Source organism: Leptidea sinapis, chromosome 18 (genome assembly GCF_905404315.1).
Source record: "Leptidea sinapis chromosome 18, ilLepSina1.1, whole genome shotgun sequence".
NCBI lineage: Eukaryota > Metazoa > Arthropoda > Insecta > Lepidoptera > Pieridae > Leptidea > Leptidea sinapis.
In genome coordinates, this window is record NC_066282.1 from 2,770,041 (window position 1) to 2,784,827 (window position 14,787).

Genomic DNA, 14,787 nt, shown 5'->3' on the forward strand with positions numbered 1-14,787 from the left:
CGCGATTACCTCACACTGCCGTCTGCACAGAGAAATAGCGAGATTTGATACAAACCACAGAGTACCTTTGTATATACTAGAAAATAAAATTATTTGACGATACATATAGCCCAGTGGTTATTGACCCTGGTAGTTCAAATCCCAGTAGATATAAACATAATATGTGAGTTAATATTAATGTCTGTTTCCGAGTATCATTTATGTTTATACATATAATATGTATTTACTTATGTACGTTTATTGTGTTAAATATACCGTTGTCTGGGACCCATAGTACAGGCTATACGTAATTCTAAGCATAATTTGGGGTTCGACAATATGTGTGAAGTGTGTAACAAAAATTACACGTCACCATTCTTGTAAGTTTTTTTTTTTATATCACAGACCAAAGATAATAATGTTTGCTCAGACAATGTTAACAAAGTATTTTCTTTGATTAACGCGAGTGTTACACATTCATTTAAATATAATAATTTTTAATGGATTAAGGCTTGTGTAATTAATTGAAGCTGTATTTTAACATTAGGCCTTGCGTAAAAGTGACTTTTTTATTATTATTTATTTTACGACGAAATTTCGTGGCCCTTTCATGATCGCGTTTTCAGAGACTGAAAGACATGGGACTGGAATGTTGACAGGAGTCGAGATGGTGCTAGTAAAACAATGCCTACGTGCCTACAAAGTACACATGTCAGAAGTGAAACCTGTATTGTGCATGAATCTCTAAACTGCATATGATGTCCTGGTACGTGTTGTTAGGATGACACATGATTTCAACCGCTATGAAAGACATTACTATCATCGCTACCATATTTATCTTCTCCTGGTGTTTATGTAGTAAATCTCTCGTTCAACTATGATCGCCTGGTACCAAAACACTGTATAATGCTTCCTTTCCCATTTTTTCCCACATTAAATTTTATTATAAATTTGTTTGTCTCGCTTTTTCGTTTCACCGACTTTCAAATCACAACTAAAACAAAGCTAAAGAAGTTTTCACTTCAACAACAATCTTACAACAATACAAAACGCATATTAACATTCGTTTATTTAATTTTATTTTTTCTTATAGGTACGAGTACACCTTTGTATTAGGAATATTAATGCATAAGATTGAGTTGTGCTTGCCTATAATTGGATCTACATTACGATAGTGATAATATAAATTAATTCGTACGTCATGCGCACGATCTATTATTTATTTACTACATAAACACCAGGAGAAGATAAATATGGTGGCGGTGATAGTAATGTCTTTCATAGCGGTCGAAATCATGTGTCATCCTAGCAACATGTACCAGGACTTCATATGCAGTTTAGAGGTTCATGCACAATGCAGGTTTTTATGCAAAAATTTTAAATTTTTAAATACATAAATATAAAAAAATTGCATGTAAATCTGTTGGTGAACCACAAAATAAATAAATAAATTAAATATTTTGCTGTGGTTGGCTATGCAGTCTACAGCACAGGTAGCGTTAAACGTTTAACGCAACCTTGTTGGAAGTCGCATTAGAAGGTTCACTTCAATAAAAATATTTTTATTTTGGTATCATTTGGCAAAGGGCCTCACCCTAACAATAATACAAATGTAATTTTTCGCAAGAACCTCATGTTCAAATTCAAATTAAAATATTTTTATTCAAACTAGGATTTAAAATCACTTATTGAACGTCAAAATCTACCGCCTTAATTTCATTCAAAAGAGACTGCCTCAGACCTGAGAAGAATGAGCGCAAGAAACTCAGCGGGCTTTTTGTTAATATAAAATATGGATTACAATGTAATATCGTACAATAAACATTTATAATTAAAGAGCCTGAGGGTGTTCGCTTCATTCCCAGTCCGTGGTGTCATTAAGAAAATCGTTTATGCTATAATAACCTTTCCCACACAAACGTTTTTTAACAATTCTTTTAAATTTCGTAACACATTTGTTTTGTATATTTTCTGGGATCATATTGTAGAAGCATATAAATCGCCCAACAAAAGACTTACTAACTCGACCCAACCGAGTAGTAGGCATAACAAGTTTATGTTTGTTCCTCGTATTAACATTATGAATGTCACAGTTTCTAGAAAATTCCTTAATGTGCTTATGAACATACAAAACATTATCAAAAATGTAATGAGAAGCAACAGTCAAAATGTTTATTTCTTTAAATTTTTCTCTTAATGATTCTTTAGGACCTAGTTTATAAATCGCGCGAATAGCCCTCTTCTGCAGCACAAAGATAGTATTAATATCGGCCGCACTGCCCCATAACAATATACCATAGGACATAATACTATGAAAATAACTAAAGTATACTAATCTCGCCGTATCTATGTCAGTTAACCGTCTAATTTTCTTAACCGCATATGCTGCAGAACTAAGCCTATTCGCCAATCCTTCAATATGCACTGCAATTTGGAATTAAGAGTAATGCCAAGAAATATAGCAGATTCCACTGGTTTTAGCACCTCTCCATTTAATAAAATATTCGCATCTATATTTTTGACATTTAGCGCGGTGAATTTAATATATTTGGTTTTATGATTATTTAACAATAAGTTATTGGCGCTAAACCAGTACACGATGTCAGATAGAGCATTGTTTACTTCGTCATACAAAACTTGGCTTCGTTTCACTTTGAATATAAGTGAAGTGTCATCCGTAAACAATACCACCTTGTGTTTTTTATCTACAAGGTTAGGTAGATCATTTATATAAATTAGGAAGAGGAAGGTTCCAAAAATAGACCCTTGTGGTACCCCCATACCGAGAGGAGTCCCAGGAGATCTCCTGCCATTCACCTCGACCCTCTGAATCCTATTATTTAAATATGAGATCAGAAGATCGAGTGCAGATCCTCTTATACCATAGTGGCATAGCTTTGTAAAGTAGGTATAGTAATGTAAAAATAAAGCTACAAATATACGCGTTTCAACTATTCTATTAAAATAATATGATATAATATTAAAAAAAAAAAACGAAAATCTCGCTAAAAAGCAGAATATTCTCTTTGGTATTCGAAAATTTCCTAATATTTGATAAATCAGTTAAATAAAATTAACGGTTGAAAATGGTTGAATAAAATTAACATCATTTCCTGCCTTATCACCGACAGATTTATAATTATATAAATTAACAAAAATCTTATTTTGCAAATTGAAAAATGTATAATTAATTATAAGTAATATACCCAGTATTTTATCAAATTAATGTATTGTCATCCGTCCTCGATAAATTTACGAAGTTTGAACGAAATCTGACCGTTTAAAGTGAGTCAAAATCGCGTCCAAATGAGTCGGTTACAAACAAATATACATGCAGGTGAAGCTAATAAAAAGCGTGTACTTGATAAATTTAGCAAATTTTTAACGTCATTGAAGCCGTGGGAATTCTGTGAAAGTATTTTGCCGACGTAAATCACAATAAGAGAACCTTCATTATGTAATTATCGAATCACTCATTAGCCAGTTCTGTGGGGCCACAAAGTATAATTGTACGCGTTCACGCGGAATATTATCGATAAGCATATAGGTCATCATAGGCAGAAGCCTAAGACGTTCTCCGCAGGGGAAATAGAACGTCTGATTACTGTCCAGTAAACACATAATTAATTTACAGTGAGGACAGGAACCGTTTGTCTCATTTTAACGTTAATTTATAAATCTCATATAATAATATAATATTGACACACTTTTTTTACACAAATTATGTTGTTCCAAGTTAAGCATATATAGCCTGTGTTATGGATTACAAGACAATGATATATTTAATACAATATACTTACTTAAACATACATAAATTCATATAAACATACATAAATACATTCAAACATCCATGACTCGGAAACAAACATCCATATTCATCATATAAATGCTTGCACCTACCGGGATTCGAACCCGGGACCTCTAGCTTAGTAGGTAGAATCGCTAACCACTCGGCTATACAGGTCGTCAATATAAAAACAACAATTAGTCCTGAATTTGAAAGATCGTTTACTGGAAACAAGCAGTAGTATAATTCGAAAGTACTTCTAATATTTAAGACCTATCATGATGAAATCGAGCGATAATCGATCAGAAATGTGCTTCTTTCAATCTTTAACTTTGACGCTTAGATTTGGCTTTGGTCTCCGCTGCGCTCCAACTAGATACCGTACTAAATAAGAACAACAGCTTTCTTATCACAGCAACATTATATTATAGTGTATATCGGCTGTTTGCAAAGATGCTTGTGTGCGTGCCATCTTTCTAATTTTGAAACTTATAAACGCTTCCTTGTTATTTTACTTGTGATCTTCAGACAGTGTCTTTCTTATTTCTTGTAGTTTTATTTTCACAAGTTTTACTAATAATCCGGCATTTTAGCTTCAATTATTAGCAAAGTTTAACAGAACATGTGGCACGTCACCGGTTGGTGTTGCGGTATTTATTGGACTGTATGCGCTGGTTCAAAATAAGAAAGTAGGAAAGAAGTATATACTTAAATCAGGATTATATTATAATATGGCGGAAGGAAGGCAACGTACCTACCTTGTTTGTTGAGCTCATTCTCTCTCCAAGCTGTTCTCTAAGTAGGTAACACTATGGCTAATACTTGACACACACAGGTATTTAATTATTCTAAAGTTAATGCGGTGATTGCGCGAATCTCAATATACTACATGTGGCGGCGCAGCGGTGTCACTCAGCGGCACTTCGAAGGCAATAATGATCGTCCTTCGATTCACCTCGCATAATTAGCGTATTTGAAGGCTTTTGCAAACGACTAGCGCCATCTCTGTGGCCTTGTACGCTGCCATTAGGAAATGGAATGTAGAAGCGGTAAAGAGGATACTGAAGGAGGAGTACGATAATAGGAAATAGATATATAGAATATAAATACATATATTCCGCGCAACCAACTGTCACATATTGTTTGAGCCTGGCTCGAGTACGCCCACTTGAGCGTAGTATTAGTTGCTGCACTTTGCGACTACGCCTGCGGTATTTAGTTGGAGTGAAGCGGATTCCAATCCTTAATCTAAGCACAAACATTAACTTTATGAGATTTAGACAAGGCAACATCCAACGTGTCAAATAACAAATCAGGTAAGAGACACAAACATCTTAAGATCTGTGTGACTGGCACACTTGGTTCACTTGTAACATCCATGTGCTCGTTAATTGCGAAATAATGATGACTATTAAAAAATAATGATAGTTGACTTCACTGTGAAATCAAAATGGCTCCCGGTTACGTGCGCAAAACTGCATACTTCAAGCTCTGTTCAAACTGAGGCGAATAACGCGCGGGATGTGGGACGGAAGTCGCTCACGCCGATTGTGTCAGCTAACTTTATGGACGTGTTCAACTTGACGCGAGCAGTCGCTCAATTTGAAGCGAAATAAGAGCGGGATGCCTGGCGGGATTGTTTAGTCTCACAATGCATGATGTTTCTCCACTGAAGAACCAAAAATGACACGCGGGATGTCGCGTCAGTTTGAGAGGCTAAGCGAGCGAGCGAATTGCTCTAAAACGTGTCCCGCTTCCCGCGCGCTATTTGCCTCAGTTTGAACAGAGCTTTATCTAATCATAAAATTATATGAGTTATGTATGTGAATACGGGCGTAAGTAATCGTGGATGTAATGAAGTGGTTATTATATCTGCAGCTATTATTTATAGCATCAGCAATTATAATGCATATTATAAGATGCTTCAACTAGATAAGTTCACATGAGATGTGAAAAACACACGAGAATAGCTGATTTTATATTTATTTATTTCCAAAATTTTAGGAAAACTTACAGCTAGGTTTAATAATTACATATAAAAGTATAAAAAAACATGTCTAAACCAGTGCATGTTTACTTAAGACTAATTAAAAGTATTGATATTTATAGCCACAAATATATATGGATACTTTTAATTGGTAACGCGTCAAACAAGCAAGATCTATTATAAACAAAGGCATTCGGTTTGTATTTTGTCTTGCCTAACGGTCGTTCCCGATATACTATCTACAGATAGAGATAAATTGCTACCTAGTACTGTCTGTAATTAGTTGTAAATAATTTGAAGCTGTCCCAATACACCCAATAAGACATTCTTATCGCCTTATATTGGGACGCGTGAATTGCAATTTTCATACAAACTTCTATCGCTGGTAAGCTATACGTCCTCCCATTGACAGACAGCGTGTACGGATAAGTTGAGTTACCGTCGATAAGTTTATTGGGACAGAAAAGTCAACGATAGTTACAATTTTTATATTCAAGTAAGAGATAGACTGAATATTGGGAACGGCTGTAAGTGAACAATGTTAGGAAGCTCTCTAAATAGGTGTTAAAAAAATAAACCATTTTATATCAAAATTCACTCAAAAAGTGTTCACGTGGACCCATATTAAATGATCAACTAAGATATCGCTTGCAATTTGAACTGTCTGAAGAGACTTTCTATAGAAATCGAAGTGACAAAAATCGGTTCGATAAAAGTTTGAAATTTTTCCATTTTATTGCTTTAACCCACTTGTTGAATGTCAACTATCATTCAATACGTCTGAAGTTGTCAATTTAAGAATTTACTTATTTACGTCTTTTATTTTATTTCAAAATTAAACATTCAGCGTTTTTTTTATTATGATAATAAGGGAAGAGACGAGCAGAACGTTCAGCTGATGATAATTGACACGCCCTGTCCATTAAAATGCAGGGCCGCTCAAGATTATTGACAAACCCCAAAAAATTCTGAGCGGAATTACAACTGCGCTCGTTACCTTGTGATATAAGATGTCAAGTCTCATTTGTCCAGTAATTAAACTAGCTACGGCGTCCTTCAGACCGTAACACAGTTATACTTACACATTGCTGCTTCACGGCTGAAATAGGCACCGTTCTGATACCCATAAGCTAGCCGGCTTCCTGTGCAAAGGAGCCTCCCACTGGTAAAGCGTAGCCCTACAATGGCGACATTAAATGAAATCACGGGAAAAACTATTTAAACTACTTAACATAAATAAAAATTAAATACATTAAATGCTCTGAAAAAAATTTTGTGGCCGCGCACCATCATAGGCACCTACTTCGTGCCTACTTTGCGACCACGCAAGAGTGTTTAAAATTTTGTTTCCTAAATAAATAATTTGTTTGTTTTAAAATTTAAAAATTCAATTAACTAGGTTTTTGTATTAAATAATTTATTTTGTATTTGTTTTTATTATAAGTGCTGGTTATTTCAGTACTTACAAGATCATTAAAAATTGCCACAAAGATTCATGTGTTGTTTAAACAAAAGCTTCAATTAAGTTGAATATTTTATGTCATTCATTGGCATCAGATTGTTTGTATTAATAACATAGTAGTAGTATACAAATGATTTAAGTTTTCTTTAGTGTTAATTCCGCCAATATTTGTTAAATGTCCGCCATAATTTGTCTAAACAATTCGACACGCGTTTCGCCTCTACACGAGGCATCCTCACGACGTGTTGTCTCGCCAAAATCTGGCACGAGATTGATAGTAGTAGTGGTAAAAAAGTAACCGAATAAAAATCTTATAGAACCCAGAGTGTGCTCAATAATGTGCTCCAGCGTAATAGATGTGGTTTGAACCAGAAGAAACTAGATTATCAATAATAAAATATATTATCACAACAATTATATGCGTAACATGTATTCAATTATAAAATATATATTAGTTACTGGGAACATATAGTGTTTAAAGATTTCATGCGTTATATATATTATACAAAGCTGTGGAATGAACTTCCTTGTGTGGTGTTTCCGGGACGATACGACATGGGCACCTTCAAAAAAAGCGCGTACACCTTCTTTAAAGGCCGGCAACGCTCCTGTGATTCCTCTGGTGTTGCAAGAGATTGTGGCCGGCGGTGATCACTTACCAACAGGTGACCCGTAAGCCCGTTTGTCCTCCTATTCCATAAGAAAATATATATATATATATATATATATTTATTACAGCACAGAAATTAATCTTGATACAGATTATTAACACTTTATTATCAGCATGACCTATCTGCATAAGATGTGTCGACATAATTTTTATCAATTTCAAGACAACCGTTTATCTTTAAAATTTGTACAATAATTATATAAAATTGGTTAAATCGTGACCAAATTTAAAAATAAATGTTAAGTCATTTACAAAATAATTATTTTGATTGTAAACGACTAAAATATGTAATAAAATTTTCTTATTTAATAATATCTTCATAAATATATTATGCCGATTGCTTTATTTAATTAATTAGGAATTCCATGTATATTATTTACATTCCTATACACTTAGACTCGAAATAACCCCACAAACTTGATTGATATCCGTATCTAATCAACTTACATGAGGCAAACAATACAAAGAGTAATAGTATAAATAAGCCCTCATATCGATCTAATATGATACTATCTCCCAACCGACACCTCATCTAATTTAATATCCTTGCCATATCTCTGCAATAACTCTAAAACCACCCCGTTAGTCCACCCAAAGCCGTCCTGAACACTATACTCTCCACCACCACCTTGGTGACCGGGTTGCACAGCACTGTACTTCTCAAACATCTTCTTCCACCTCTCGTAACCAATATAGTTTGACTGGATCCACATACGAGCTTGTTCCTTGGCCAATTTCCTCGCTTCATCGTTCCCACTGGCTTCCAAGCCTCCAATTAAAATACTCTGCAGTGGGGGCCAGGCGTTAGGATAATCCCATTGCTCCCCTGAATGTAATATTGACGCGGGTACGCCCCCAGGGAAATCTAGTCCTCCAGACGACAGCAGATATCTGACCAGCCTCGAAGCATAACGTGGAGCATCATTATATTCAACAGCACCAGACCAGAGAGGTGTTGCACAACTAGCGTAAAAGTGTCTTCTAAGAGACTTGGATTCAATATCATAATCATACCAAACGCCATCTGACGGGTCCCACAACACATTATCTATTGCACTACGCCAATATTTTGCTAAGCTCCACCATTTCTGAGCTTCTCTTCTGTCTTTTAGCCTGTTGCGAAAGTCACCAACTAAGTCGAGAGCACCAGCGAATATTGCATTAAGATCAACAGGAACTATCCGGGATGCGTGGACATCGGTAAGGTTACCAACTACACTGTTATCTGCAGTCACAAACCAACGCGTGGAGAAGTCCCAGCCACTTTCCGCTGCGCTTTTCATCTCGGCATAAAAATCTTCTCGCATATTATCGTTTGGCAAATTCCTAGCACTGTTAAAGTCTTCATAATATGATTCTGGCCGTGGGCCGTTATCTAGACGGTCAGCAATATATCTAAGAAGTAAATATTTCTGTCCTCTTACCTCTATTGTTACTTTTTTCTTCTCCAGCCAATACTGTAATTCTTTTTCGACAGTTGGAAGGTGCTTCTTCAACCACGAGAGGTCTCCGGTCACAGCAAAATAACTTGCCATCATTGCAGCCAATAATGGCGGTTGACTTCTTCCCAAATAATAAATTCGGCTACCATTAGGTACGTAACCTATTTTTTCAACTAGATATAACAGATTTTCAATCACTCCTCGAGCTGTTTCAGTCATGTTGCTGATGAGAAGGCCACGAACTATCCAAAATGAATCCCAATAATAGATCTCTTTAAAACGTCCCCCAGGAACAATGAATCCGTTTGGGACATATAGGAAACTATACTGTTGGGAATTTATATCCACATCGGGACTCACTTTTCGACCTAATTTAGCCCAGATACCAATTACATTCCTTGCAAACTCACGAAGCTTCAAATCTGAGATTTCTTCTAAAACTGGCGGATTCGGGTCAAAATCCGGTGGCTGCCAATCTTCAAGTTCATTGCCATTCGAGAAATGTTGATCCAGGAAATTTGATAACTGTTCTCGTGTTGGATTCTGATGAGTCTCGTGCATTAATTTCGCGTAATCATCAAGCGTTTCTTTGGATGTGTACATAAGTTTGAGATCAACAAACGTTTTGGAATCGGGAAATATCCTCGCGAGTTGTACCCTCTGTAGAAGTTCACCGGAACAGAAAATCGACGAATTGCAAGCAGGAATCACTGTCAATGCATGTGCGTAAGCCCCGAGGATTCCCAACACTGGGTAAAGTGGCACATAACGCTTAATGTTTTGTATTAACATGTTTACTTATGAACTCGTAGCCGATACGAGCGCGGCTCTCGATAAGGACAACATACGTGCGCCCCGCAAGAGCAATTGGCGCGAACTGTTTGTACTTAATACTTACTGTTACTATTTACTATGTAACCTCTGCCACTGTTCGCTCACATACATTAAGCTTTATAACATTCCGTAGACGAACGAGACATGACCACGGAACTACGATGTATGCCAACATGTCTGTTTCCAAGTCACACATCGAGGCGACTTTCGCTGCGACCTAAACACTATACACATACACTAACCCTTTTCCTGCAGTTCTTTCATTGAATGTAGCTATATTTACTGTTAATTTACCGTCTCACTACGACAATAATTGTCTACATTAAACATGCTGATTATAAACTGGTTTAAAAAGTAAAAAATAATCATAATATAATCGAGATAAAAACGCGTGTTTCTTTCCGCATATTCCTCTGCAAACTGTCAAACTCAAAATATGACAGAAGCTCTAAAATAGACTCCATTTGACTTGTCTATGGACGTTATACTTATCCTTATCAGCGGAACAATAATAGTTCACAAGGGCTTCGCTTCGATGTACAATTAACATCATTTCCTATTTGTATTATGATTATTTATTCTGATAAAATTATATATTTTACTGTATAATGTTTTTGTTCTCTACTAGCAATGCCGCGCGGTTTCACTCGCGTAGATACTGATCTCGTGGTAGTGGAAAATCAACTAAGTCGGACTATAGATTTATTTTTGAAATAATTTAAAATGTAAAAAAGCAGTTATAGTTGCATAACTACAGTAGTTGGAAATATGGTATCGTGAACTTTTTAGTAGATATTCTTCTATAATACTGTAGAACATTTTTTTGTACTATCACCAACAGTTTACGTAGCGCACGCGATGACAGATTTTTTATGACAATTTTTACACCATGGGTGTGTATTTTTTTTGAACATTTAATATAGACTAATTCACTCTGTGAAGATGCAGCTTTCTAATGGTGAAAGAATTTTTGCAATCAGTCTAGTAGTTTTTGTGTGGAAACATTACAAACATATACACAAAACACGAGTATTTCCTCTTATCTTAATATACAGGGTTTCCCAAAGTTATGGGACATGAAGGGAAAGTACCTTAAATATCGAAGATAGGCTATTTTACTGAAAGAAGACTTTATGTTATTTTTAAAAATTAGTACTTCTGCATTCAAATATTTTCTAAAAATTACTTGCCTCGTCTGGGAATTGAACCGACTGAAATGTAAAAACAAAACATCCCTACTTTTATAATGACAATCGAAAGAATGGCCAAAAACTAATAACTCTTCTTAAGTAACATAGTATTCTAAAAGAAAGGAACAACGTAAAATGAATGTTTTCCTACTTGGATTGGTACGAATGGACCGACGAATGGACGAAGGTATGTTGGGGATACGTGTAAGATATGCTATACAAAAAACGATACGAGAACGTGGGCGAGCTACAAACAGAATTGTGCCATATCATATCGAGTTTTCACCATAAAATGAAAAGTAAATCAAAAGGTGAAATGATCACATTTTGACCATTTAATTAATTAATTTATAAAAAAATACCCACTTAATCGACTACTTTCTTTTAAAATACTTATGTTACTTAAGAAGAGTTATTAGTTTTTGGCCATTCTTTCGATAGGCATCATAAGAGTAGGGGTGTTTTTTTTTTACATTTAATTCGGTTCGATTCCCAGACGAGGCTACTTGCCTCTTGCCTACTTGCCATTTTTAGAAAATCTTTGAATGCAGAATTACTAACTTAAAAATAACATAAAGTCTTCTTTCAGTAAAATAGCCTATCTTCGATATTTAAGGTACTTTCCCTTCATGTCCCATAACTTTGGGACACCTGTATATACATTTCTTTTGTGCGTCTGTTGCAAACTGAATTTCTCCTAATCGACAAATTAATTAATTAATTCCTAATCGGCTGGACCGATTTTGAAGATTTTTTGTGTATTCCAGTGAATTTGAGATTGGTTTTATTCTCAATTCCGTCCATATAATATAATTCTCCTGGTCATGTGTATGTTAGTGAACTCCTCCTAACGGCGGTACCGATATTTCAAATTTAAGACGTGTGTACAGGACAACGTCTGTCGGGTCCGCTAGTAATATTATATATTAGTTAAGATATTAAATAAAATATTTGAATTTGAAATGGGTGATAATGTTGCACAGTAGATTGAATTCATTTCAAATCGTGAACTGTGGAGATTCATATCTTAAAGACAGAAGTTGAAAAGTTGAATCTGCCCTTCAAGGTCTTGTGAGGTGTAGTTCATTTATGCCAAGTCATATTTCATTCATTATTACCGTCTAATTGCTTCCAGACTGCATAAAGATGCATTTACACCTATCGAGAAACGGAGGTTGATTGACCGATTTGTAAGTGCGATGTCCGCTGACGTCCTGAGCTGACATAATATTTTAACCCTAGCGGTTAGTTGAGCTCAGAAGTTACGACGATATGAACCCTATCCTTATGGCGGGAAACGCTTTTGTCATTCCTCTAGAGTTGCTAAAGTGTATGATATGATCAGTTACCATCTGATATAAGGCATGTATGTTTATTTGGATGAAGAAACTTATAAATTAAATATTATATAGCCTGATACAAAATATGGGATATCATATCAGAAAACAACTATTGCTAATACTAAATGCAAAGGTGCTATGTCTGTTATTACTTAGTCTCAGACTTTACAGCGTACTTAGAGTTTACTCAGACTTTACTTACGTAAAACTTAGCCGAGTGTGATAAAACGCGATCTTGTCTTTTGCATTGGCTGTTTACGGTTCGTATAATTTCAGTTGACAAATGACGATAAAGGCGTTTTCTCAAAATTGATTCCTTTACAATACTTTTTGATGTCATTTCTAATATACTAGACACTACTACCGCTTCGGAAATAAATAGCGCTCTGAGAGAGAAAAATCGGCGCAAGGCACTCTCCCAGCATTCTTTTTTTTGCATTCTTTTCTTATAGAAAAGAAATCAAAGATTACATTCAGTTAAGTTTTACGTAAGTAAAGTCTGAGCAAAGTCTAATTACGTTCTATAGATCTCAGCCTTAGAGCCATAGGCTTAGAATATACTAGCGTTTAAACGACCTGTCAGCCCGATAGTGCGTGACAATTATGTTTGTAAATGTGTGCGTTAGCCAATGGTTTAATATTTAAAATACTAAGGAGCTAATTCCAAGCGTGGCTGACTGTTTACGACTTGTCAATCAAAATCGGTTACAGTAACAATAGATTATCTTTCCTTTTCAATCTTGCTGTATATCCGATTGAGACATTTTTTGTCATCACAATATAATTTCTTAAAATTGAAATATTTTTGAAGTTATATTTCTTTAGGCGCGTTATGAAAAAATGATGAGAGTGAAATTTTAAGCTGCGCGCGCATCACTGTAACACAAAAGTAACAGGTTGATGTTGGTTCCTAAAATTTTCTGACGTTTGCGTCATTCGTTGTGTTTTTGGTTTCTTCGTCCATTATTAGGACAGGCAAAGGTTTCAAGCATACAGCCGTATTCATAATTTAATATTAATTGCCAAAGCCATCTTCACCAAGATTTTTATAAAATTGTTCGTTCTAAAAACGTAGAATAGCACGAGGAATAAATCATTTAAATGATTTTTGCTTCGTAAGGCCAAAGAAGTATAACTTCTTGTGTACATACATAAGTACACACACACTTTTTTTTTACAGTTTACGTAAGGCTCATATTATGTCGGGCACGGTTCGGTTATGGTGTGTCCACTTGCGCACTACCCCTAACCTACTAAGGGCTTTTCTAGCGACATAGGGAGGGGGCCATGGAGGCCACAACTATGACGCAACAGCCTGACGAAGAACCTACTGTGTGCGTGGGAGTGAGAAAAATTTCAAAATGTTGTGTAGCGTGAATACTTTCAGTACAGTTTAGGACAACCAAAATCATATATCGGCGTTAGATTTAATGTCAAGAGAAACAGAGATCTTTACTTCGGTAAAGAACTTCATTCAGTAGACATCGTTTTTAAACTTCAAATATATTTAATTCTTAATGTTTTCCCATTTTATTTTAAGCCACAAGTAACCAAAGAAAGCACAACGACAAACAATCTTCCCTGTTGGAGGTGTAGATCTGAATGTAGGATGCTTTTCGTGCTCTTACATATTACACAAAAAAATTCTTTGCGAATATTCTTTACTTATAATATATAACTGACTTATTAAAGGCATTTTCAAATATAATTTGATGTAGAGACACTTACCCCGTGTGGCCCAGAGTGTATCTATGTGCCTCAATAGGGCTACTGGAAACCCAAGCGCTGGCAGCTATTTCGGTCAACGGAACAGCCTAGCTATCCAACGTGGAAATTCTGCCAGTATTCTAGGTGCACTTCCCCGTAGTGATAGTTTTAATTTAACGCCATCACTGTATTTTTAATATACTTATAAGAATTGTTTTTATTTTAAAAATAAAACTATATGTATATTCAAATAAATGTATGTTTATGAAATGCTGGATACATATTTGTTCCCTTTGGGGTGGAGACGATGGGTCCTTGGGGTTCGTCGGCACAAAAACTCATAGCAGAGTTATCCAGGCGTCTAACCGATATAACAGGTGACTCAAGAT

At 35.5% G+C, this 14,787-nt stretch overlaps 1 protein-coding gene and 1 long non-coding RNA gene across 2 annotated transcripts in view; both read right to left on the bottom strand.

Moving 5' to 3' along the window:
- Nucleotides 1–14,787, bottom strand: part of LOC126969519 (uncharacterized) — a 182,563-nt gene that overhangs the window by 91,894 nt on the left and 75,882 nt on the right. The window lies entirely within an intron of this gene.
- Nucleotides 7,599–10,567, bottom strand: LOC126969480 (trehalase-like). Its single transcript, XM_050814931.1, has one exon. It carries the CDS (start codon nucleotides 10,117–10,119, stop codon nucleotides 8,395–8,397), a length of 1,725 nt encoding a protein of 574 aa, XP_050670888.1. The 5' UTR covers nucleotides 10,120–10,567; the 3' UTR covers nucleotides 7,599–8,394.

What these genes read in the sequence shown, in the direction of transcription:
- LOC126969480 (XM_050814931.1), bottom strand. Translation starts at nt 10,119, where the DNA reads ATGTTAATACAAAACATTAAGCGTTATGTGCCACTTTACCCAGTGTTG.